At 42.5% G+C, this 25,400-nt stretch overlaps 1 protein-coding gene across 2 annotated transcripts; it reads right to left on the minus strand.

Annotated features, from left to right (window-relative positions):
• Positions 1–24,062, minus strand: nr1d1 (nuclear receptor subfamily 1, group d, member 1). Of its 2 annotated transcripts, none has more exons than XM_055051844.1 (7): positions 23,868–24,062; positions 4,565–4,834; positions 3,401–3,634; positions 2,385–2,923; positions 2,081–2,266; positions 1,310–1,520; positions 1–797 (listed from the first exon to the last, which is right to left on the minus strand). In XM_055051844.1, exons 1-7 carry the CDS (start codon positions 23,944–23,946, stop codon positions 583–585), a joined length of 1,734 nt encoding a protein of 577 aa, XP_054907819.1. In that variant the 5' UTR covers positions 23,947–24,062; the 3' UTR covers positions 1–582. The 2 variants fall into 2 exon arrangements, with proteins under 2 accessions (XP_054907819.1, XP_054907821.1); XM_055051846.1 differs by having other exon boundaries at positions 4,565–4,904; positions 23,868–23,933.
• Between the last annotated feature and the right edge of the window lie 1,338 nt (positions 24,063–25,400).

The following is a 25,400-nucleotide window of genomic DNA, read 5'->3' on the forward strand; positions in this document are numbered from 1 at the left end:
TCAACATCTTCAGTGAGAATTTATGGAATTGGTTCAATGGTTTTCCAAACATTAAAATATAGACATGAGAAGATTCCCTGCATCAACACTTTGTGCCTCTGCTGCTCATCCAGAGGCTTCAGCGTTTCACACAGACGAGTAACAAACAGCAACACTTCAAGTATATGTGGATCTTTCAGTATTTACAGGTATTACAGGTCTCAGCATCCCGTCGTCTCATTGGTTCACGGATCTGCCTCCTCTCCTCATTGGCTGCTCTGGTGCCGACGGGGCGGAGCTAATCCCTCAGAGCGAATGGAAGAGGTGAACCTGAAGCACCAAGTGCTGGAAGTCTGGATCTGCGGCGCTCCTAAACATCTGGATGAGCCGACCTGCTGACAGGTGCAGATGTTTTGTGAGCAGGAGAGTTTTGGAAGAGGATTTTTGTTTGCATCCAGCTGCTCTGGAGGACATCAGGGATGATGACGATGCTGCTGCTGATGGTCTCAACAGGAAGTGGGAATGTATGATGGTTTGGATCAGGTGAGCAGACCCTTATTTTGGCGGGCGCATGCATCTGTTCCACCGGTGTGCTGTGAGGTGTCAGGGGTCGATGCGGAAGGACAGCAGCTTCTCTGAGTGCATGTTGTTGAGCGTCCGCAGATCGGGCAGCCGCAGCAGCAACTTGGTGAAGCGCGGCGAATCCATCGTGGGTGGACCGCTGCCGCCGGCCGTCTTGTTGACCAGACGGCGAAGCGTCCGGATCAGGTTCTCCTGCAGATGCTCCACAGACGGCAGGTTCTCGATGCCGGACCGATCTGTGAAGGAATGACGGCAGTTAGGTCACTGACATCAGTTACCTAGCAACCGGAACCCATAAGTTAGCAACCAGCTTTAGACAAGCTAACAAACTAGCGACTGCTAACCCTCGTTCATCCAATGTCATTCTTAGCCTAGCTTAACAGTGCAAACATTCAGCAGAAGAAGAAGGCTATCCATTAGCTTAGGAATGCTCCAAAGCTCATGCTAGCTCATAGCTTGTTGCCTCTCTGTCATTAGCCAGTGCTAGCAATTCCAGTGACTGGCCAGGATGACAAACAGCACCCAATCAAAGGTAGTAGCCACCGCTGGATGCGCAGCAATCTCAGTCTAGTTTGTTTGGGAATATGGTCACTTAAAACCTAAGGATGCGGTACCAACTGCATGGCAATGGCAGCACCATGCTGCGGGCTTTTTCATTGCAAATCAAAGTAGTGCAAAAGGAGGACGGCTATTAGCTGGTTGGGAGACACCTGGGGTCCAGGAAGTGACCAGGCGTGTTGACGCTCACCTGCGGACACCAGCACCACGGCGGTAAACAGGCCTAGCTCTTCGGCGCTCAGTGCCAGCGAAGCTAGCTTCTGACTGAAGTCAAACATGGCTGCCAGCAGCTCGTTCATCCCCATCGCATGGAGCTCCTCCAAAGAGTAGGTGGCGCCAGAGACAAACATCACCGTCTGTTCCTTCATGTTGAACAGTGACGAGAAACGCACCATCAGCACCTGGAGCGAGAAGAAACAAACGGTTCTATATTTTATCTAGAAAAACAAGAACATAAAATGTATAATAAATGTAAAAATGTTCTCTCAGTGTTTCCCTCAATTAGGCAAGAATCACTAACTTTAAATAATTATTAGGAGTCTATTTACTAAATGACTCTTAAACTCTCTTGGTTAATAAGTCAAATAAATATGGATTTGGCTAACAGTAGCTAACTTTGACAGCTAATGTAAATCAGCTAATATTAAGTTGTGATTGATGTGATGCTCATGTAGGCTAACATGTTAGCTGATTACAATTTGTTTCATGTAATCAGTTTTTGCTGTACTAATGTAATAGCTAGCATTTAATATAAGCTAGCAGTTAATTTTATATTGCATTTAAAAATATGACTTTTTTGCAATGATGTATTGATGAACAGAATCTCTTTAGATTCAAGTCAGGCTAACCTTAGCTAAGACAAGTTGTTTTTGTGAGGCTAACTTAAAATCAGAAGGTAGAAGTAAAAACTTATGAATTCTTAAATCATGACCCTGACGTCTGTGATGACATCACGGTTTACCTCGAAGGTGCCTGCTTTCAGGAGGGTGACCTGGTCGTTCTGGGTCAGAGCGTTGAATCCTGGGATGTTCTTGGCAAACTCCACTACTTCCCTGACAGCGGGCGTGAATGACAGCGAGAAGTCCTCCCAGATCTCGTGGGGTGTCTTTAAAACGTCTGCATGGGGTTGCGAGTTCATTGGACAGGCCTGGGAACGAAACAATCCCGTTAAGCTAGCAGCTTAGTAGAGATTAAGCTAGCAACAGTTTAAAGTGGTGAAGCTAGCAGCAGCAGTTAGCGATGGGCGCTAGCATCCCAGGTCTTACCAGAACAATCCCAGAGCGAGTTTTTGGTGGACAGCTCTGCCTCTGGGTCACATGACTCTTTCCTTCAATCACGTTGCTGGAATGCTGACTCCACCCCTTGTTGCCATAGTGATTGCTGGTGTTGTTGGGACCCTGTTGCAGGAAGCAGTCCTTGGTGTTTTTCTTATTATTGTTTTTGCTGAAACCGTTCCGAATGCGGTTTGGACAAAGCTCCGCCCCCGCATGGTTGCGGTGGGCGGGGCTAAGCTGCGGATCGCTCAGCTTGTCGTGTGCATACAGGAAGGTTTCACGGTGCGCACAGGCGATGGCGCTGATGGTGGAGTCGATCCCAGGGCTGGGGGGCGGCGAGGAAGGTGGAGGAAGAGGAGGACACGGCTGGGGGCCGGTGGCGCCCTCTGTTGAGGAAGAGGAGGAAGACGACAGGCTGGCGAGCTGGAAGTCGCTCTGCAGCTGGTCGTTCACCATGTTGTTCATGGCGCTCCGCATCTCCGCCAGCATCCGCTGCTTCTCACGCTTCGGGATGCGGCCGAAACGCACAGCTGCAGAAAGAAGAGGAGGAAGGTGAGAGCAGGAAGGGGGCGGAGCCTGGAGACACCCTGGACAGCTCCCCCGGTGGACAGGTGAGGTGTCACAATCTACCAAGTATCTTTGACAAACTACAATAACTTGTAAAAATTAAATCATTTTTAAAAATAAATGAAAATAAATACAAAAATCATTTATTAAATATAGAATTAATGAATTGATTAGTTGTCTTGATTTGTTGAAGTAGCCAATCAGGCATCAGGGTTTCCCCTGGTCCCGCCCACTGAGTTTAGCGGCTGAAGTGAACAGTTCAAATTAATTCACGATTCAGAGCAGGAACATGAAATCCTTTACGCAATCATAAAATAATTATACAGAGTTTTTAAAAGAGAATCAGATCATTTAATTGCGACACATTAATTCTATATTTAATGACGTTTCACTCAATAACTGTTTTTGAGGGAAACGCCGTGGTCTGTGACTCCACTCACCGTCTCGGCTCATGCCCACAGAGAGGCACTTCCTGAAGCGGCACTGCTGGCAGCGGTTCCTGTTGGTCTTCATGATGCTGCAGCTCTCGTTCTTCACACACTTCTTGTACTGGATGTTCTGCTGGATGCTGCGGCGAAAGAAGCCTTTGCATCCCTCGCAGGCGTGAACGCCGTAGTGGAAGCCGGACGCCACGTCTCCACAGACCTTACAGAGCAGCACCATGCCGTTCAGCTCTGGAACAAACTGGACCGTCAGGAAGCGCAGACAGCTTCACGTGACAGTTAGCTTCGCCACAGCGCCGCCACCCAGTGACATCACCGGGTGACATCACTGGGTGACGTCACTGGGTGGCATCACCCAATCAAACATCAGCAGCAAAAACACTGTCTGGGTTTCAATTGTCCTTCTGATGAGCTGAAACCAAAAAGCACATTGGTTTTACTCAATCGGGTCAATTTTCTGACCTATGGAGCAATATGAGCATCAAAATGCATTTGTTGTTTTCACATGTGGATCCTGAGGATCAATGATATTCCCCATGTAATTAACCTCATCAGTGTTTATTAATCCAAGTTTGTAACATTTTTTATGAAAAACCTTTCTTTCTCCTAAAACCTGTTTCGGATTAAATGAATCAATTATGTCACAAAAATCAATTCGGTCAGAAGATGGGATTAGAATAAAACCTGCCTGAGAAACATGGAGGCCGTTTTTGGGTTCACGCTGCAAAGTAATCCAAGTTCAGTTGAAAACAACATAAAACATGTTTAATAACCAACAGTTATTTGGCCTGAGAGAGAATTGATGTTGATTTTTATTATTAATTCATTTGTAAATGTCACAGTTCCAAAATAAATATTCAGTGAGCAAACTAAGTTTTTAGCCCCAAACCAAATATTTAGTCAGTATGCAAAATATTCACCTGCAAAATAAATATTTTGTTCCAAACTAAACTTTTAGTCAGCAAACTGTTGACTAAATGAATAATAGATATTTAGTTTACAAACAATTTGTAAACTAAATTGTTTGTAAACTTTCTATTTAGTTTGTAAATGAATGAAAATAAACCTCCATTTTCTTTCAGGATAAATAAACCAAATTATTGCTGCTGATGTTTAACTGCCTCACAGGAAACAGGAAACGGATCCATCTTCACCACTTACTGGTCAAACTGGCCACGGACTTGCTGGGCGACGCTCTGTGAGGCCTGGTGGCGTCAGAGGCGTCGTCCCGGCCCCGCGGAGAGCCGCCCGCCGAGGAGGAGGAGCCGTCGCTGCTGAGGAAGGACGGCAGCGAGGAAGAGGAGGAGGTGAAGCCGGAGTTCTCGCTGTCCATGGAGTCCGGACTGGCCCCGGAGTCCGGACTGGCCCCGGAGTCCGGACTGGCCCCGGATGGGGAGCCTCCGCAGGAGCCCACGTAGGAGATGACGCCCCCTGCCGGAGGACAGAGGCCTGCAGGTGAGCATCGGCCTGTTTCCATGGCAACTTCCCAAAGTATTCACACCTTGGTCCAAACACAAATTTCAAAATATTTTCAGGAAAGTCAGACTTTTTGAACAAATTAAATCTGAAAAGTGTGGCATGTGAGTGAATCCAGCCCTCTTCAGTCTGGTGCCGCTAAATAAAAGCCGGAGCACGCCGTCTGTTTCCCGATGAGGGAAGCAATGAAGAGAGAAAACAGCAAGAAAGATGGAAGGATGGTTCGTTTCTAGCAGGCGGAGCTGCTAGAAACGTGATGCAGCCATGGTGATGCAGCCATGCTGCAGGCAGCTGCCGCATGGGAACCGTTCTGCTGTCTCAATGACTGCTTCATCATCTCCACATGAAGTTTAGCATCCCTCTGGATTAGCTTAGCATTTCTCTGGGTTAGGTTATCTTCTGTCTCGGTTAGCTTAGCATCGCTCTGAATTAGCTTAGCATTACTCTGGGACAGTTGCTTACTGTCCCAGAGTAAGCAACTGGAGTAAGGACACTACCCTTTATTGTAGTGTTACTTTAGGGTATCTTAGCATCACTATAGGTTAAATTAGCACCATAGCATCCATCTGGGTTATCTTGCCATCTCTGGGTTAATTTAACAACCTAGCATACATCTATTGGAGCATAGCTATCTGTGGAGTAGCTTAGCATCCTAGCTCACATTTAAGGTAGTTCAGTATAGATGCAGGATAGCTTAGCATATATATGGTACTTTCGGATCTTTCTGTGATAACTTAGCGTCTTTCTCGGTTAGCTTAGCATTTGCTTGGAAAATTATTTTCTCTTTGTTGTCGTTTTAATCCCTCTGAATCTTTTGCCTCTGGGTTTGAGTTCGGCCTCCTTCTGGCTATTTCCTGCATTTCTAGGTGTTTTTTGTGTCTCTGTGAGGGAATTTAATGTCCCTTCCTCTTATTTTAGAGGCGACATGTAAATAAAGGCTATGAAGCGTGTAAACGGAGAGGTTTGATCCCTGACAGCCAGAGAGGAAATGAAGCTAAAGAAGAATGGAGGTCTGGAGGCAGCAGCTGCTGCAGCTGCTGCAGCTGCTCCGCCTCTTCCTGCCGGCGGGTCACGCCTCCAGGCCACGTGCCTCCTCCACACACGGCGAACAAAGAGACTGAGGGAAGCCCCGCCCCCCTCCCACCACCCGTCAGTGTGACGTCACATTGACCGGAAATCCCGCCCTCCCTCAGCCTGCCGAGATTTTTCTGTTTCTCTGGTTAGAATATTCATTTACATTAGATCACTTTTACCAACAACAATAAAACATTTTAATTCTTATTTAGGAACAAACTTTATGCAGGAAGGACAAAATCACAATGCACCAAGAAAGAGATGTTACAGTAAAGAAAACATTCCTTTCTTTTTCTTCTGCCTGTATCTGTTGCCACCTCTCTTGTGTTAATATCTGACATTAACACGACATTAATATCTGACATTAATATCTGACATTAATATCTGACATTAATATCTGACATTAATATCTATCCTTACCTGACGGGGTCTGTCTGCCGTTTCATCCCCTTCGTCCCGTCATGATAACCCATGGTAACCCCATCGTATTGGTTCTGTAACCTGTTTGTTGTATTTTAATTCATATATCTGGTTTATTGTCTGACTGATTATTTTGCAAACTGACTAAAGAAGAGCCAGAATCTGAGTAAATGGTAGATTTGAATGGTTTTATGTCCATTGAGCTGCTAAAAGCAAAGCTAGCATTTCTCCTGAATAAACTGAGACGCCATCATTTTAATCTTTTTCTCTACCTTAATTTGAAACAATAAATGCTGTCCCCTAACATGCTGCCACAACTCTCCTTATTCACTGCAGCCTTTCTGATTTCATGCTCTGAACATGAACTGCTCCATCGCTGCTCTCTGAAACCGCTCTGACAAGACAATTCATCTTCCATTTATCGTTCTCTGCATTAGTTTACATAAGTTGGATGTTAGCTTTCTGGTTTTGACTCATTTTCCCTGCTTTGGATCGGAATAATGTCTGCTTCCTTCCCCTCCTCCCATATGCAGTTATACGTTTGTAATGCAGCATTTTTAGAAAATTCACTTCAGTCACTAACCATAACTTCACATATTGATCTTTTTCTGGAGCTGATAACTTATAATATTCAGTTCTGTCATTGTAAACAACATATTCAATGGATCATTTGTTTCTCCCATTTGTGTAATAAATCCTTGTTCTCTAAATTTCTTTTTCTGTTTTTCTTTCTTTACTCAGATTTTTTTAAGAACTGTAAATTTTAACAAAAGTATTTAGCAACATTTTTGCCTTTTCTTTGTCAGTAACTGCTGTTATTTCTCCTTCATTTAATATTGGACTCTCTTTTCATCACATTCATCCTTTTAATTGTTGCACCTTAGAAATATCTCCCTCCCTCCTGAACTACAAAACTCCTCCAATAATCTCTTTTTGCATTTTTAAGAATTCCTTACATTTGCTTGAATTTTTTTGTATTCTTTCAGATTCTGAAAGTTGATTCTTTTTGAAAGTTTTATTTCGTTTCTTGATAACTTGCTGTCCACTAACCTTCCCCCCTTTCTTCCTCATAGGCTGATCAGCTGCTTCAAAGATACATATAGAAAATTTAAATCATCAATACTACTGTTCATATCCAGGTTCAACATTTTTCATTTCATTATTGTTCCTAAATGTTTCCAATCTGCAGGCCTATCTTTGTCCCTTTTATACAATAATTCTCTATTTCAGCCATAATAGGATAATGACCACTTCCTGCAGTTGTTTTATTGATCACTTGCCATAAACAAACACCTGCTATAGAATTTGAAACTAATGTTAAATCAATTGTTGACTGTATTATCTCTAAAATTAATTCTGGTTCCACTTCCATCATTTATACAGAGCAAAGTTTCTCCTCCATTATTTCTTCTATTAAATCCCCATTTTGATCATGATGATGCTCCATAACGAGTTATGCCCATTAAAGTCCCACACCAAATAACTTTACCCTCTAAATAAACACCAAGATGCTCCATTAAATCTATTGAAAGTCTTTTACATGGATTATACAAGTTGATTATTTTAAATTGTCCGTTTACTGTCCAAATAACTGTCAGTAACAACAGATTCTCTCTTCCTTTAGCCAACAGTCTGAACTGAATTCCCTGTTTTATGAATGTTATAAACCCAGATCCTCCCTCTGTCTCTTCTAACGCTGTCATATCATTTCAGAACAAAATCAAGATTTGGTTTCAGCCAACTTTCCTGAATACATATAATGTCTGGATCTTCTTTAAATTCTCCAATAAATCCTTTAAACTCTTGTCCTTTAGCGAAAAGGCGTCCAGCGTTCCACTGAACGATGATCCGTTTCTGTCTTCCTGTCCTTCTAGTCTCATTTATGTCCTTGACAGCAAAAAGCTTCTCTGTCCTTTCACAGTAATTTGGATTTTTTTCTGTTTTGTGCTTTACTTGATCTGCACAATGAATTGCATCAGCAATGAACAGCAGAATCTTTTCAACTGTTAACAGTTTCAGTTTCACTCTGTCTTTCTTCTGGTTTTGGATTCGGCTGAATTTTCCTTATCACATCTTTTAGCTTCACTGTTTTAGCTTCTGTATAACTTATATTATTAGTGACTTCAACTAGTTTGATTTCCATGCTTTTCTTCTGACCTCGTCCTCCATAAGTCACCCTGTGTTATCCTCCACAGTTACCTTCCCATTTTTACATTCATCATAGTGATGCTCGCCTCCACACTTTGGGCATCTTTGTTTTCCCCTACATGCTGCTGCAATGTGTCCGTATCTCTGGCATTATAACCCTGAGGGGAGGAGGGATATGAGGCCTTACAGGAAGCACTTACACCTGACCTTTACCCTTTCAGGAAGAACATTTGTTTGAAACTCCAGCATCACAGAGAGACTTTCAGCTGTTCTCATCAATCTTTGGACACCCTGAGTGAGACGTTTCTGTTTGGACTGACTCAGAAATTCAGCTTCAAATGATTCACGTCATCTGAAAACACCAAGCAAGGAAAACAATCCAAACCTCTGGAATTAAACGCAACACAACAGGGTCACCAGAGGTCAACGAGCCGGACTGATCAATCACTGATCAGAGAGAGAGCCAGCTTCCTGTCACGTTTCACATCTCTTCACCCAGATTATCCTGGAGTCAGCGTTAGCATAGTCTGGAGACATCTTCCTTCAATGCTTCTCAACTCCAGGAAGCAGGATCAGTAAGAGTGTGTGTGTGTGTGTGAGTGTGTGTGTGTGTGTGTGTGTGTGTGTGTGTGTGTGTGTGTGTGTGTGTGTGTGTGTGTGTGTGTGTGTGAGTGTGTGTGTGTGTGTGTGTGTGTGTGTGAGTGTGTGTGTGTGTGTGTGTGTGTGATAATGCTACCTGGATTCAACTTCCGGTCTGATAACAACAAAACTCCAGCTTCCTAGGGAGCCGGCAAGATGGCGGCGTGAGTAGTCGATCTTTACAAGCTCTTCCAAGAATGTTTTAATAAGGAGCCTTTATAGCTACTTTAATACAGGGAAACACTTATTTTGAGACCTTTGCTAGATATTGTGTTCAAATAGACACTCCGAAGACTTCAAAGAATGGCTGCTAGTGGTAAACGTAAATCCGTGAGCACAGAAAGTACACCAACTAAAAGTCACAAGTCGGCGGAGGACCAGGACCTCGCTGAAAACATTATAGCAGCTTTAAAGTCGACGATAAATGAGAGAGCGGACGGTCTTCAAGCCAGCATAAATGAGCTAAAAGATTCGGTGGATTATATTCATGCCGAAATGAAAGAAAAGATGACAGAAACCGTGAGGAGAGTGGAGAACTCGGTAAAAAGGTGCTGCAGGTGGAAAGATGGCGGCGAGCTGCTCGAGCTTTCACGTTATAAAAGAAGATGGACCTTGCGTCTTTCAGGATTAACTGAAGAAGAAAGGGAAGATGTTCGCAAGAAAGGTTATTTCCATTTGCCAGAATGCACAGAAAAACTGCCAGACGTCATCGACAGCGTACATCGGCTGGGTCGCAATAAAAGCACAGGGCGTCCTCAGAAGTGATGATCCAGTTCTCCATGAGACACTAAGGGACACGGTGGAAGGCGGCTAAGCAGTCATCTTTCCTGAAGTCAAGCAACCTGCGCTTTAAGGAGGGACCTCTCTCCAGAGGACCGTCAGGAAGAAGAAACATGCTGTGGCCACTGGTGAAAAAAGCATGCGAAGAAGGGAAAACAGCCTTCTACATTGGCCCCAAAGCCTTTGTCATTGACAGGGATGGAAAAAGAAAAGAACTTGTTCCTGATAATGTCTAGAAGACATTTTGAAACAAAGAGCTAACAGTTAAGTAATGACACTAAAATATTATAAAGGCTCCATTCATTATTTTTTTGGACGGGAGAGTTTGTAAGATTTCCTGCAACTTAATTTTCAGGGTTAGTAGCTACAACTCTTAGTAGCAATTTTATGTTTAAAATTATTTCACTTAATGCTCGAGGGTTAAGAAACAATACTAAAAGAAAGGCAACTTTCCTATATCTTAAAAATTTTAAAGCTGATTTCTGTTTTATTCAAGAAACTCATTCCACTGCAAATGATACCAAAATTCTGGAAAAGTCAATGGGGGACGAGTTATGGCTGGCACATGGCACTACTCAATCAGCAGGAGTGGCAATATTACGAAACAACTTCAATGGAGATGTTTTATGCTCACTCTTAGATACATATGGACATTTTGTTTCATTAGCTGTATCAATAAATGAATATTTTTTTTGTTAGGTTCTATCTATGGGTATAATACCAAAGCAGAAAATACGCAACTTTATGATAGATTAAGTAACGGGGTGAATTATCTATGTGACAAGTATCATAATATGAATATTATTATTGGTGGGACGTCAATTCAACTCTTGATGATTCATTAGACAGATTTCCTCCAAAGGCTGATATAAATACAAACACAGCTCTTAAAGACTTTATATCAACTTTGGCCTGATTGATGTATGGAGACAAAAAAATAGCTCAAAAATTGAATTTATATGGCAAAACAAGTCGGGCTCCTTTCAATCAAGAATTGACTTTTGGTTAATATCTGATTTAATAACAGATGAAATTAGATCGGATATTCTACCAGCTCCTTTATCAGATCACAAGCTAATTTTGATTGAAAAAACAAAATTAAATAAGTACGGAAAAAAATAAAATTACAGCTTACTGGAAACTCAATTCGTCACTGTTAGAAGATAAAACAGTAGAAGAAAATATTAAACAAACAATTATTAAGTATTGGAATACAGCTTGTAGCCAGAAGGAATTTAGTAAAAACTGGGAACTCCTCACATATGAACTTCAGAAAATTTTTATGAAAACTGGAGCTGAATTTGCTAAAAAAAAAGAGGAAAATAGAATCAGAAATAATAAAAGAAATTAAAGCTGCAAGCAGCCTCGAACGGCCCTCGCAGCCAAGCGCCGCTCCGGCCTATTGCCACCGCGGGGTACGAGCAACCGCCGCCTCACGCCAGCCACCACAGAAGCTCTCACGCAGTTTTCAGCTCCTCCGCCCGCACCGCGGAAGCTGTTGCTCAGATTCCATCAACGCTGGCCACGTGCTAACACAGAAGTTGTTGTGCAGTTTCCGTGCCCGTCCACCAGGCGGTACGCACTGATGCGTTCGGAGGCGCTCCTTGACGATGCAAAAAATGTGGTGCAGATTCATTGGTTTAGCGAGGAAATATAGCTGGCGGATTAATGTAGGACGCGCAGTGGAGTCAAAATATATTTCAATGCTGTTGTTCTCTTTAGAGGTCAACAAAGGTCATACGTATCCAATTTGGCGTCAGTCGGATGATCCACATGTCATTTACAGCCGATCATATGCACATGGCGAAGTACTACAGTTCGTAATTTTTCATCATTTTCAGCTGTGTTTCTAAAGCACTCTATTTCATTGTTGGAGTAATACTTACTCAGAGTGTCGAATTACTGAAATGGTTTGTAAGAAGTAAGAAAACGCTACATTTACTGCATCATTTAATTCAACAAAAATTATCAGAGACATTTATATCCTTTTAGAAATCTCACGGCAACGCTCTCACAAAGTTTTCACGCTCATCGCCCGTGGATCTGTTTGTCATTGGTGGAGGAACACTGACACCTACTAGCGAAATACTGATATAGCTGTTTCATAGCAATAACCCCAAGTGGCGAATTATCTGCTGTTTCATTTGTGGAGCAATACTGACCCCAAGTGGCGAATTACTGAAATGATTTATAAACGCCAAAAATGGGGTCAAAATCTGAACTTCAATCTAAAATGGCCGACTTCCTGTGGGGTTTAGACCATGGCTCCAAGAGACTTTTTTGTAAGTCCTGACATGGTACACATGTGTACAAAGTTTGTAATTGTAGGTTAAAGCATGGCTTGGGGCTGATCATTTAAAATTTTCTAGGGGGCGCTATAGAGAAATTAGGCCACACCCTACAAATATTGTGATGGATTCCTGTCGGGGAGTGGATGAAGATCCATCCTTGTGAGTTTGGAGCAGCTGCGCACAAAATGTGGAATTGAGAGCCAAACGTATGGCGATGGCGTTAGAGGTCACTTCGCCACGCTGCCACGCCCAGCTGCTCCATCGAAGCTGGTCGGGGTTGGAATCCTCAATACACCAACATGTTTTCTGTGTCTGGGCACAGTTTCATGTTGATGAGGTCAAAGGGGTCAGATAGCGACCCTCCACAGTAAAACATGACACTTCCTGTTCTCATGGGGCGTGGCCTAAGTGATGTCATCATTCGACCATTGGATATTGTAGGACACCCGATGATGATCAATCACAGAAACTTTGGTGCCTCTGTGAGTTTCTTTTTAGGAGATATAGCAGTTTATTTTTTTTTATGGCGAGTAGGTGAACTTTGACCCCTGCTAACCCCCCTTCAGCATACTCAAAAACTCACCGTTTTGATAACTTTAGATGGGACATGCCTTATGAACAGACTGACCGAGTTTCAAGCCGATCAATCGAAACCCCTAGGAGGAGTTCGATCAAATACCAAGGCTGTAAATGGCAAAAAATGGGGTCAAAATTTGAACTTCAATCTAAAATGGCCGACTTCCTGTGGGGTTTAGACCATGGCTCCAAGAGACTTTTTTGTAAGTCCTGACATGATACACATGTGTACAAAGTTTTCGTAATTGTAGGTTAAAGCATGGCTTGGGGCTGATCATTTAAAGTTTTCTAGGGGGCGCTATAGAGAAATTAGGCCACGCCCACCAAATATTGTGATGGATTCCTGTCGGGGAGTTGATGAGGATCCATCCTTGTGAGTTTGGAGCAGTTGAGCCCGAAAATGTGGAATTGAGAGCCAAACGTATGGCGATGGCGTTACAGGTCACTTCGCCACGCCGCCACGCCCACCTACTCCATCGTAGCTGGTCGGGATTAGAATCCTCAATACACCAACATGTCTTCTGTGTCTGGGCACAGTTTCATGTTGATGAGGTCAAAGGGGTCAGATAGCGACAGTCCACAGTAAAACATTACACTTCCTGTTCTCATGGGGCGTGGCCTAAGTGATGTCATCATTCAACCATAGGGTATTGTAGAACACCCGATGATGATCAATCACAGAAACTTTGGTGCCTCTGTGAGTTTCTGTGTAGGAGATATAGCAGTTTATTTTTTTTATGGCGAGTAGGTGAACTTTGACCCCTGCTAACCCCCCTTCAGCATACTCAAAAACTCACCGTTTTGATAACTTTAGATGGGACATGCCTTATGAACAGACTGACCGAGTTTGAAGCCGATCAATGGAAATCCCTAGGAGGAGTTCGATCAAATACGGAGGCTGTAAATGGCAAAAATGGCCTCAAAATTGGACCTTCAATCCAAAATGGCCGACTTCCTGTGATACTTGCACTATGACATTAATTGTAAATTTTGAGCATCTTGGGGAGCTCTACAAGTGTACCAAATTTCATGTCTCTAGGATAAAGTAAGTGAATAGCAAAGGGTCCTTTGAAAATTTCTAGGTGGCGCTATTGAGCCATTTTTTATGGGATTTTTGCAATGACCTTAAAATACAAAATTTTGAAACTCCCTTCACGCGTCCGCCAAGTTTGGTGAGTTTTTGAAAATGATAAAGCCCCCAAAAAGGCCCCTCTTTAGGGGGGCAGAATAATAATAATAATAATTAAAGCTGCAAGCAGCCTCGAACGGCCCTCGCAGCCAAGCGCCGCTCCGGCCTATTGCCACCGCGGGGTACGAGCAACCACCGCCTCACGCCAGCCACCACAGAAGCTCTCACGCAGTTTTCAGCTCCTCTGCCCGCACCGCGGAAGCTGTTGCTCAGTTTCCATCAACGCTGACCACGTGCTAACACAGAAGTTGTTGCGCAGTTTCCGCGCCCGTCCACCAGGCGGTACGCACTGATGCGTTCGGAGGCGCTCCTTGACGATTCAAAAAATGTGGTGCAGATTCATTGGTTTAGCGAGGAAATATAGCTGGCGGATTAATGTAGGACGCGCAGTGGAGTCAAAATATATTTCAATGCTGTTGTTCTCTTTAGAGGTCAACAAAGGTCATACGTATCCAATTTGGCGTCAGTCGGATGATCCACGTGTCATTTACAGCCGATCATATGCACATGGCGAAGTACTGCAGTTCGTCATTTTTCATCATTTTTTTCAGCTGTGTTTCTAAAGCACTCTATTTCATTGTTGGAGTAATACTTACTCAGAGTGCGAATTACTGAAATGGTTTGTAAGAAGTAAGAAAACGCTACATTTACTGCATCATTTAATTCAACAAAAATTATCTGAGACATTTCTATCCTTTTAGAAATTTCATGGCAACGCTCTCACAAAGTTTTCACGCCCATCCGCCCGTGGATCTGTTTGTCATTGGTGGAGGAACACTGACACCTACTGGCGAAATACTGATATTGTTCTTCATCCTTTTTATCTGCTGTTTCATTTGTGGAGCAATACTGACCCCAAGTGGCGAATTACTGAAATGGTTTATAAACGCCAAAAATGGGATCAAAATCTGAACTTCAATCTAAAATGGCCGACTTCCTCTGGGGTTTAGACCATGGCTCCAAGAGACTTTTTTTTAAGTCCTGACATGGTACACACGTGTACAAAGTTTCGTAATTGTAGGTTAAAGCTTGGCTTGGGCTGATCATTTAAAGTTTTCTAGGGGGCGCTATAGATAAATTAGGCCACACCCTACAAATATTGTGATGGATTCCTGTCGGGGAGTGGATGAAGATCCATCCTTGTGAGTTTGGAGCAGCTGTGCCCAAAAATGTGGAATTGAGAGCCAAACGTATGGCGATGGCGTTACAGGTCACTTCGCCACGCCGCCACGCCCAGCTGCTCCATCGAAGCTGGTCGGGGTTGGAATCCTCAACACACCAACATGTCTTCTGTGTCTGGGCACAGTTTCATGTTGATGAGGTCAAAGGGGTCAGATAGCGACCATTCAGAGTAAAACATGACACTTCCTTTTCTCAGGGGGCGTGGCCTAAGTGATGTCATCATTCCACCATAGGGTATTGTAGGACACCCGATGATGATCAATCCCAGAAACTTTGGTGCCTCTGTGAGTTTCTGTGTAGGAGATATAGCAGTTTCTTTTTTTACGGCGAGTAGGTGAACTTTGACCCCGGCTAACCCCCCTTCAGCATACAAAAACTCACCATTTTGATAACTTTAGATGGGACATGCCTTATGAGCACACTGACCGAGTTTGAAGCCGATCAATCGAAATCTCTAGGAGGAGTTCGATCAAATAGGAAGGCTGTAAACGGCAATAATGGGGTCAAAATCTGAACTTCAATCCAAAATGGCCGACTTCCTGTGGGGTTTAGACCATGGCTCCAAGAGACTTTCTTTTAAGTCCTGACATGATACAAATGTGTACAAAGTTTCGTAATTGTAGGTTAAAGCATGGCTTGGGGCTGATCATTTAAAATTTTCTAGGGGGCGCTATAGAGAAATTAGGCCACGCCCACCAAATATTGTGATTGATTCCTGTAGGGGAGTAGATGAGGGACCATCCTTGTGAGTTTGGAGTAGCTGGGCCTGAAAATGTGGAATTGAGAGCCAAACGTATGGCGATGGCGTTACAGGTCACTTCGCCACGCCGCCACGCCCACCTGCTCCATCAAAGCTGGTCGGGGTTGGAATCCTCAATACACCAACATGTCTTCTGTGTCTGGTCACAGTTTCATGTTGATGAGGTCAAAAGGGTCAGATAGCGACCGTTCACAGTAAAACATAACACTTCCTGTTCTCAGGGGGCGTGGCCTAAGTGATGTCATCACTCGACCATAGGATGTTGTAGGACACCCGATGATGATCAATCACTGAAACTTTGGTGCCTTTGTGAGTTTCTGTGTAGGAGATATAGCAGTTTATTTTTTTATGGCGAGTAGGTGAACTTTGACCCCTGCTAACCCCCCTTCAGCATACTCAAAAACTCACCGTTTTGATAACTTTAGATGGGACATGCCTTATGAACAGACTGACCGAATTTGAAGCCGATCAATGGAAATCCCTAGGAGGAGTTCGATCAAATGCGAAGGCTGTAAACGGCAAAAATGGCCTCAAAATTGGACCTTCAATCCAAAATGGCCGACTTCCTGTGATACTTGCACTATGACATTAATTGTAAATTTTGAGCGTCCTGGGGAGCTCTACAAGTGTACCAAATTTCATGTCTCTAGGATAAAGTAAGTGAATAGCAAAGGGTCTTTTGAAAATTTCAAGGTGGCGCTATTGAGCCATTTCTTGTGGGATTTTTGTGATGACCTTAAAAATCAAAATTTTTAAACAGGCTTAAGGCCTCCGCCAAGTTTGGTGAGTTTTCCAATATGATAAGGCCCCCAAAAAGCCCCCCAAAGAGGTGGGAAGAAAAATAATAATAATAATTAAAGCTGCAAGCAGCCTCGAACGGCCCTCGCAGCCAAGCGCCGCTCCGGCCTATTGCCACCGCGGGGTACTAGCAACCGTCGCCTCACGTCAGCCACCACAGAAGCTCTCACGCAGTTTTTCAGCTCCTCCGCCCGCACCGCGGAAGCTGTTGCTCAGTTTCCATCAACGCTGGCCACGTGCTAACACAGAAGTTGTTGCGCAGTTTCCACACCCGTCCACCAGTCGGTACGCACTGATGCGTTCGGAGGCGCTCCTTGACGATGCAAAAAATGTGGTGCAGATTCATTGGTTTAGCGAGGAAATATAGCTGGCGGATTAATGTAGGACGCGCAGTGGAGCCAAAATATATTTCAATGCTGTTGTTCTCTTTAGAGGTCAACAAAGGTCATACGTATCCAATTTGGCGTCAGTCGGAAGATCCACGTGTAATTTACAGCCGATCATATGCACATGGCGAAGTACTACAGTTCGTCATTTTTCATCATTTTCAGCTGTGTTTCTAAAGCACTCTATTTCATTGTTGGAGTAATTCTTACTCAGAGTGGCGAATTACTGAAATGGTTTGTAAGAAGTAAGAAAACGCTACATTTACTGCATGATTTAATTCAACAAAAATTATCTGAGACATTTATATCCTTTTAGAAATGTCACGGCAACGCTCTCACAAAGTTTTCACGCTCATCCGCCCGTGGATTGGTGGAGGAACACTGACACCTACTGGCGAAATATTGATATTGTTCTTCATCCTGTTATCTGCTGTTTCATTTGTGGAGCAATACTGACCCCAAGTGGCGAATTACTGAAATGGTTTATAAACGCCAAAAATGGGGTCAAAATTTGAACTTCAATCTAAAATGGCCGACTTCCTGTGAGGTTTAGACCATGGCTCCAAGAGACTTTTTTGTAAGTCCTGACAAGGTACATGTGTACAACGTTTCGTAATTGTAGGTTAAAGCATGGCTTGGGGCTGATCATTTAAAGATTTCTAGGGGGCGCTATAGAGAAATTAGGCCACGCCCACCAAATATTGTGATGGATTCCTGTCGGGGAGTGGATGAAGATCCATCCTTGTGAGTTTTGAGCAATTGGGCCCGAAAATGTGGAATTGAGAGCCAAACGTATGGCGATGGCGTTAGAGGTCACTTCGCCACGCCGCCACGCCCACCTACCCCATCGTAGCTGGTGGGGATTAGAATCCTCAATACACCAACATGTCTTCTGTGTATGGGCACAGTTTCATGTTGATGAGGTCAAAGGGGTCAGATAGCGACCGTCCACAGTAAAACATTACACTTCCTGTTCTCATGGGGCGTGGCCTAAGTGATGTCATCATTCGACCATAGGGTATTGTAGGACACCCGATGATGATCAATCACAGAAACTTTGGTGCCTCTGTGAGTTTCTGTGTAGGAGATATAGCAGTTTATTTTTTATGGGGAGTAGGTGAACTTTGACCCCTGCTAACCCCCCTTCAGCATTCTCAAAAACTCACCGTTTTGATAACTTTAGATGGGACATGCCTTATGAACAGACTGACGGAGTTTGAAGCCGATCAATCAAAATCCCTAGGAGGAGTTCGATCAAATAGGAAGGCTGTAAACGGCAAAAATGGGTCAAAATCCAAACTTCAATCCAAAATGGCTGACTTCCTGTGGGGTTTAGACAATGGCTCCAAGAGACTTTTTTGTAAGTCCTGACAAGGTACACACGTACAAAGTTTCGTAATTGTAGGTTAAAGCATGGCTTGGGGCTGATCATTTAAAGTGTTCTAGGGGGCGCTATAGAGAAATTAGGCCACACCCAGAAAATATTGTGATGGATTCCTGTCGGGAGTAGATGAGGGTCCATCTTTGTGAAATTGGAGCAGCTGGGCCCAAAAATGTGGAATTGAGAGCCAAACGTATGGCGATGGCGTTACAGGTCACTTCGCCACGCCGCCACACCCACCTGCTCCATCGAAGCTGGTCGGGTTGGAATCCTCAATACACCAACATGTTTTCTGTGTCTGGGCACAGTTTCATGTTGATGAGGTCAAAGGGGTCAGATAGCGACCGTCCACAGTAAAACATTACACTTCCTGTTCTCAGGGGTCGTGGCCTAAGTGATGTCATCATTCGACCATAGGGTATTGTAGGGCAGCCGATGATGATCAATCACAGTAACTTTGGTGCCTCTGTGCATTTCTGTGTAGGAGATATAGCAGTTTATTTTTTTATGGCGAGTAGGTGAACTTTGACCCCTGCAAATCCCCCTTCAGCATACTCAAAAACTCACCGTTTTGATAACTTTAGATGGGACATGCCTTATGAACAGACTGACCGAGTTTGAAGCCGATCAATGGAAATCCCTAGGAGGAGTTCGATCAAATACGAAGGCTGTAAATGGCAAAAATGGGGTGAAAATTTGACATTCAATCCAAAATGGCTGACTTCCTGTGATACTTGCACTATGACATTAATTGTAAATTTTGAGCATCTTGGGGAGCTCTACAAGTGTACCAAATTTCATGTCTCTACGATGAAGTAAGTGAATAGCAAAGGGTCCCTTGAAAATTTCTATGGCGCTATTTGAGCCATTTTGTGGAATTTTTGCGACGACTTTAAAATACGTAAATTTGAAACAGGCTTAAGGCCTCCGCCAAGTTTGGTGAGTTTTTGAATATGATAAAGCCCCCAAAAAGCCAATTCATTTGGAGGGAGAATAATAATAATAAGAAACAGTAGGAAAACAATAGGCCTTCGCAGCGCTTAGCTGCTCGGGCCTAATAATAAACAGTACAGATACAATAGGCCTTCGCAGCGCTTAGCTGCTCGGGCCTAATAAGAAACAGTACAGAAACAATAGGCCTTCGCAGCGCTTAGCTGCTCGGGCCTAATTATCTCTTTAAATAATGTTCTGCCAGAAAATATATCTGAAGAACAAAAGATTAGATTAAACCATTTCCAGTTGAACCTGGACAATATTTACACATCTAAAGCTAAAGGAGCCTACGTCAGGTCGAGACAGAAATGGTTAGAAGAAGGAGAAAAAAACTTTTCTTATTTTTTTAGGTTAGAAAAACAGCACCAAAAGTCTAATAGTATTATGAAACTTCAAATTAATAACAGTATAACTGAAGATCCTGTTCAAATCTCTTCTTATTGTGAAACTTTTTTCAAAGAGTTGTATCAGTCACGGTGTTCTGATGAAACTATTACACAATTTATTAACTCGATGAATAATATGCATCAAATCAGTAAAATTAATAAAGACCATTGTGATTCTTTGATCACTCTTGAAGATATTCAAAAGTCTATCAATAAATTAAAATTAAATAAATCTCCAGGGACAGATGGTCTCAATGCAGAATTCTATAAAAAGTTTTCAGAGCAATTGTCGCCATTTTACTTCAAGTTTATCTTGAAAGTTTGGACTCTGGATCACTTCCACCTACAATGACCCAAGGTCTAATTACACTGATTCCTAAACCACAAAAAGACAAGCTTCTTCTAGATAATTGGCGACCAATTACATTACTACAAAATGATTATAAAATTATTGCAGGTTGCATTGCTACAAAAATTAAGAATACTCTTGAAGTGATTGATGAAACTCAATCTGGATTCATTCCGGGTAGACATATAACTAACAATATTAGACTTATAATGGATTTGCTAGATTATTCAGATTTAATTCATATATTTCTGGATTTTTTTAAAGCCTTTGACACAGTGGAGCATACATTTTTGTTTAAGGCATTAGAGGTATTTGGATACGAACAAATCTTCATTAAAAGCTGTCAAATGTTACATAGGAATTGCAATGCGTCTATAAAATTGTCACATGGCTGCTCTAAAAGATTTGATTTGAAAAGAGGTCTCAGGCAAGGATGTCCAGTATCTCCATACTTATTTATTCTGGCCATGCAAATTCTTTCTATCAAAATCAAAGAAAAAATAAACAGGGATTAATGTTGCAAACAAAAATATTGTAATCTCTCAACTCGCTGATGACACTGCACTTTTCTTAAAGAATAAGTGCGAAATAAAAAAATCTATTGAAATTATCAACTCATTTTCCGAAGCTTCCGGTTTAACTCTAAATCTAAATAAATGTGAAACACTTTCCATTAAATCTCAATTAAAAGGCACATTTTTCAACATTCCTATAAAAGATAAAGTTAAATATCTTGGAATCACAATAATTAAAGATCAAAATATAAGATCAACAGAAAACTTTCACCCTATCATTAAACTGGTTAACAAAGATTTAATCTGTGGCTACAGCGAGATCTCTCTCTTAGGACGTTCATTATTGGTCAAAGCTGAAGGAATATCTAGACTCGTTTACCCAGCCCTTGCTCTTGACGTTCCAAAACAAGTCATTACTAACATTAATAAAATAAATTTTAACTTCATATTGAAAAAAAAAGTCATCTCATTAAGAAAAGTAGTTTAATAAATAAAGTTGAAAAGGGTGGAATTGAAGCCCTTGACTTCATATCTTTAAATAATTCATTCAAAATGAAATATTTAAAAAATCTCTATATGGAATGCTATTTCAATTTACAACTTCAATAAAATTGGAGGTTTACCTTTTCTTCTTAGATGCAAGTACAGTATTCCCAAAATACCCTTAAAATTATCTACGTTTCATAAACAAATGCTGTTAAGCTGGACACTTTTGTACAAACACAATTTGTCTCCTCATAAATATTATATATGGAATAATGAAGACATTAAATACAAAAATAAGACAATATTCTATAAAAAATGGTTTGATAAGGGAATATTTCTTGTAAGCCAGTCACTAAATCCAGACGGCCATTTATTGTCTTATTCTGACTTTATGTAACTTTTCCAATTTCCTGTTACTCCTAAGGAATATGCAGTGGTATTTGACGCAATCCCTAGTGGATCATTAAAGCTTTTATCATCTTTACCTCCACGTCAAACTAACTCTATACCAAATTTTGATTCAAATTCAATTTATATTGACTATGATTGTCCTTTTATAAGTAAGAAAGCAAACAACAAAATGTTAAGAAATATTCTATTAAGAGATATGGTTTTTTCACCAGCTTGTGTATTTTATTGGTCCAGAATTTTTGAAAATATAAATTGGAAATGGACTTGGTTGCTCCCTAAAAAATACTTAATAAATAATAAAATAAAATAAATTTCTTATAAAATAATTCAGTGTGTATCCCAATAAAACATTTTTGATAAAAAGATATAAATGGGATTTGGATCCTATGTGTACTTTCTGTAAAAATAATGAAGAAACTCTTGTTCATCTTTTTTTGGGATTTTAATTACACCAAAATATTCTGGAGAGATATGACAAATTATTTTCATCAAAAAAATGTAAACATTACTTTTACAGCTAAGGATAAACTGTTTGGGATGGACAAATGTAAACTTGTTGAAACAAAATTATTATACGTTGTTAACTTTTTATTATTAACGGTAAATATCATATTCATACCTCCAAATATTCAGAGCACAAACCTAACCTTAAGATTTTATTATCCTCTATTAATATTTATATAGAATCTTTAAAAATTAGCTCAAATGCCAAAGCCATTCAAATCTTAGATGCCCTAAGGAAATAAAACCCTCGAGCAGCGATTGGATGTTAATATTGTAAAATAATTGTTCTATGTTCTATAAAGCCCTTTATTGTTGTAAATGTATCTGTTTGTAATTAAGAGTGTTATATGTTGTTTATGTTTGTTCTGTTTTTGCAAAAAAAAAAAAAAAAAAAACTCCAGCTTCCGGTCATTTACCAACACGTGGCACCTGTTTCATTTGCTACCTGGTTACTGATCAGCTGATCGCAAGCTGCTCCAGGGGGCGGGGCTACAGATGGAGGGGCGGGTGATGGAAGGAGCTCAGACCCTGCGGCAGCCAATCAGAGGCCGAGCTGCTCCGTGAAAACAAAGCGCACATGGCTGACTGCGCTGCTCCATGTGAACACACACACACTCTCACACACACACACACTCACACATACACACACTCACACATACACACACACACACACACACTCTCTCTCACACACACACTCTCACACACTCTCTCACACACACACACACACACACTCACACATACACACACTCTCTCTCTCACACACACTGTCACACACACACAGTCTCACACACACAGTCTCACACACACACAGTCTAACACACACAGTCTCACACACAGTCACACACACACACTCACACACACACACTCACACATACACACACTCTCACACACACACACTCTCACACACACTCCCACACACACACACTGTCACACACACACTCTCTCACACACACACACACACACTCACACTCTCACACACACACACTCTCTCACACACACACACACTCACACTCTCACACACACTCTCACACACTCTCACACACACTCTCTCACACACACACTGTCACACACACACTCTCACACACACACACACACTCTCTCACACACACACATACACACTCTCACACACACACACACTCTCACACACACACACTCTCACACACACTCTCTCACACACACACATACACACTCTCACACACACACACTCTCACACACACTCTCTCACACACACACATACACACTCTCACACACACACACTCTCACACACACTCTCTCACACACACACATACACACTCTCACACACACACACTCTCACACACACACACTCACGCACACTCCGTCCATCAGAAAGACCTGCCAGGTGTCATCCTGACCCTCTTCCCGTAAGCACGAGCGCATTCACGGTGACGGTCCTCGTGACAGACTGGCCGACATGTGCGCGAGGAATGGACCGAAACCGGACCGGAACACGGCCCCTCTGTGTTCCCTAGAGCAGAACCGGACTGACTGGCCCGGACTCCCGCTAAGTTCTGGCCGTTTTTACCCGAACCCCGTCGCAGCGCAGCCGCAGTGACCTCCTCTGCTCCGCTGCGAGCCCCGCACCAGCCATCACGCACGCGCCGACGCATCGGCTCCTCAACAATTCAACACCGTGCACGCGCGCCGTGCCCGACTCTAACCCCGTAGTGGACCAGGGTCCCGACCCAGAGACGTTATTTACCTGAGTTATTGTTGTTTGAGTCCATGTCGGTGGCAGTCAAGCCGAGCTGCGGTCCAGTCACGCACACCTGCCGCCGCATGCGGGAGCAGCTTAGGAGCAGAAATTCCGCAGGAAGAGTGCGGTTCTGCCGTGGTTCTGGTTCTGTCTCTGGTGCTGCTCGCGCTTCAAACCCATCATCATCACCATCGTCATCATGTTCCGGGACGCTGCTGCCGCACGCGGCAGAAAACGGGACCACGTGACTCGGAGCGCCTCGTGCCCCAATGACACACTTTCCCGCCCCTCCCCTTGCACGTGGAGCGGAAACAGAATGTTGCTCTGGCAGGCAGAGTGGTATTGTGGGAAGTGTAGTTAGTTTCTTTCCCGTTTCTGCAGCAGGTTCTGGTTCCGCTTGGCCTCCTGGATCCCTAAGATTTGGGCTGTAACATTTTTATTGTATTGAATCAGAATTTGTTCTTTGAATTGTTCAATTATTGTTTTTACATTTCATAATTTACTCTTTCAGATTATCATTTTTATTTTTCTCTTTTTCTTGATATCCTAGTTTGCTGTTTAGTGTTAGTAACTAGAATGCTACAAAGAAAAACTTCATTTTTGTCATATCACAAAGCCTTTCATTGTTTCAGATCAATCGTGAGCAATAAAATCTGTCCTATTAGACAAAAATTAGTGAGAAAAAATATAGTTTCAAAGTGAAAACTGATTTCTACAAAATATCAATCATTAAATAAAAATATTAAACATGAAACAAGTGACTCCTTCCAGTCAGTTTTTAGTAGTTAGGCTGCTCATCTGGACGCAGTCGTTTTCCTCCATTTCTCCTGTCAGGTTGGTGGGGATCAGCTGTGAACAGCTCTGGGCTTTAATTAGGCCAGCCCAAAATCTCAAACCATATCTGTGTAGCTGTAGCTACAGAACGCTTTGGGTCATCATCTCCATGGATAATAAATGTTCTCTGAAGCCACAGTTACAAGATTCCAGTGTCTCCTGCTGAGACACAACCCCATAGCATGATACTGCCACTACCATATTTAAACCTTTCAGAATGACTCTAAATATAAACATGTAAATAAATCAATAATCTGCGACAGACTGGGGACCTGTCCAGGGTGACCCCGCCTCTCGCCCGGAACGCAGCTGGAGATAGGCACCAGCACCTCCCGACCCCGTTAGGGAGACGGGTGCTCAGAAAATGGATGGATGGATAAATCAATAATGTTTTTTATTACAATAAAATAAAATGTCCCAAAAAAGAAAAAAAAATCTACTGGGCACATCATTGAACCAGACATAAACCATTACACATATTTTGATTTCAAACTCCACTGAAGTTTATTTCACACTTCAGGTTGCAACAAAACACACTACAAACCATGTTTAAATGGTGTTTCATTCATCAGTACCGCTGGGGGGCGCACCCCACACTTTGGGCACCACTGCTATAAGCAAGGATTTTAGCATAATTTCTATCGTTTTTAAATTTGCTCTGCACTTCTAGAATTAAATAACATTTAACAAATAGAAAAAATATTC

This window comes from Poeciliopsis prolifica, unplaced genomic scaffold, assembly GCF_027474105.1.
Source record: "Poeciliopsis prolifica strain line A6 unplaced genomic scaffold, Auburn_PproV2 SCAFFOLD034, whole genome shotgun sequence".
NCBI lineage: Eukaryota > Metazoa > Chordata > Actinopteri > Cyprinodontiformes > Poeciliidae > Poeciliopsis > Poeciliopsis prolifica.

Excerpts from the sequence above, each read along its gene's own strand:
- nr1d1 (XM_055051844.1), bottom strand. The coding sequence starts at position 23,946 with ATGCGGCGGCAGGTGTGCGTGACTGGACCGCAGCTCGGCTTGACTGCC. Across the intron at positions 3,635-4,564 it reads GTCCGTGGCCAGTTTGACCA|AGCTGAACGGCATGGTGCTG; the intron begins GTAAGTGGTGAA and ends AGTTTGTTCCAG. Across the intron at positions 2,924-3,400 it reads TGTGGGCATGAGCCGAGACG|CTGTGCGTTTCGGCCGCATC; the intron begins GTGAGTGGAGTC and ends TTCTTTCTGCAG.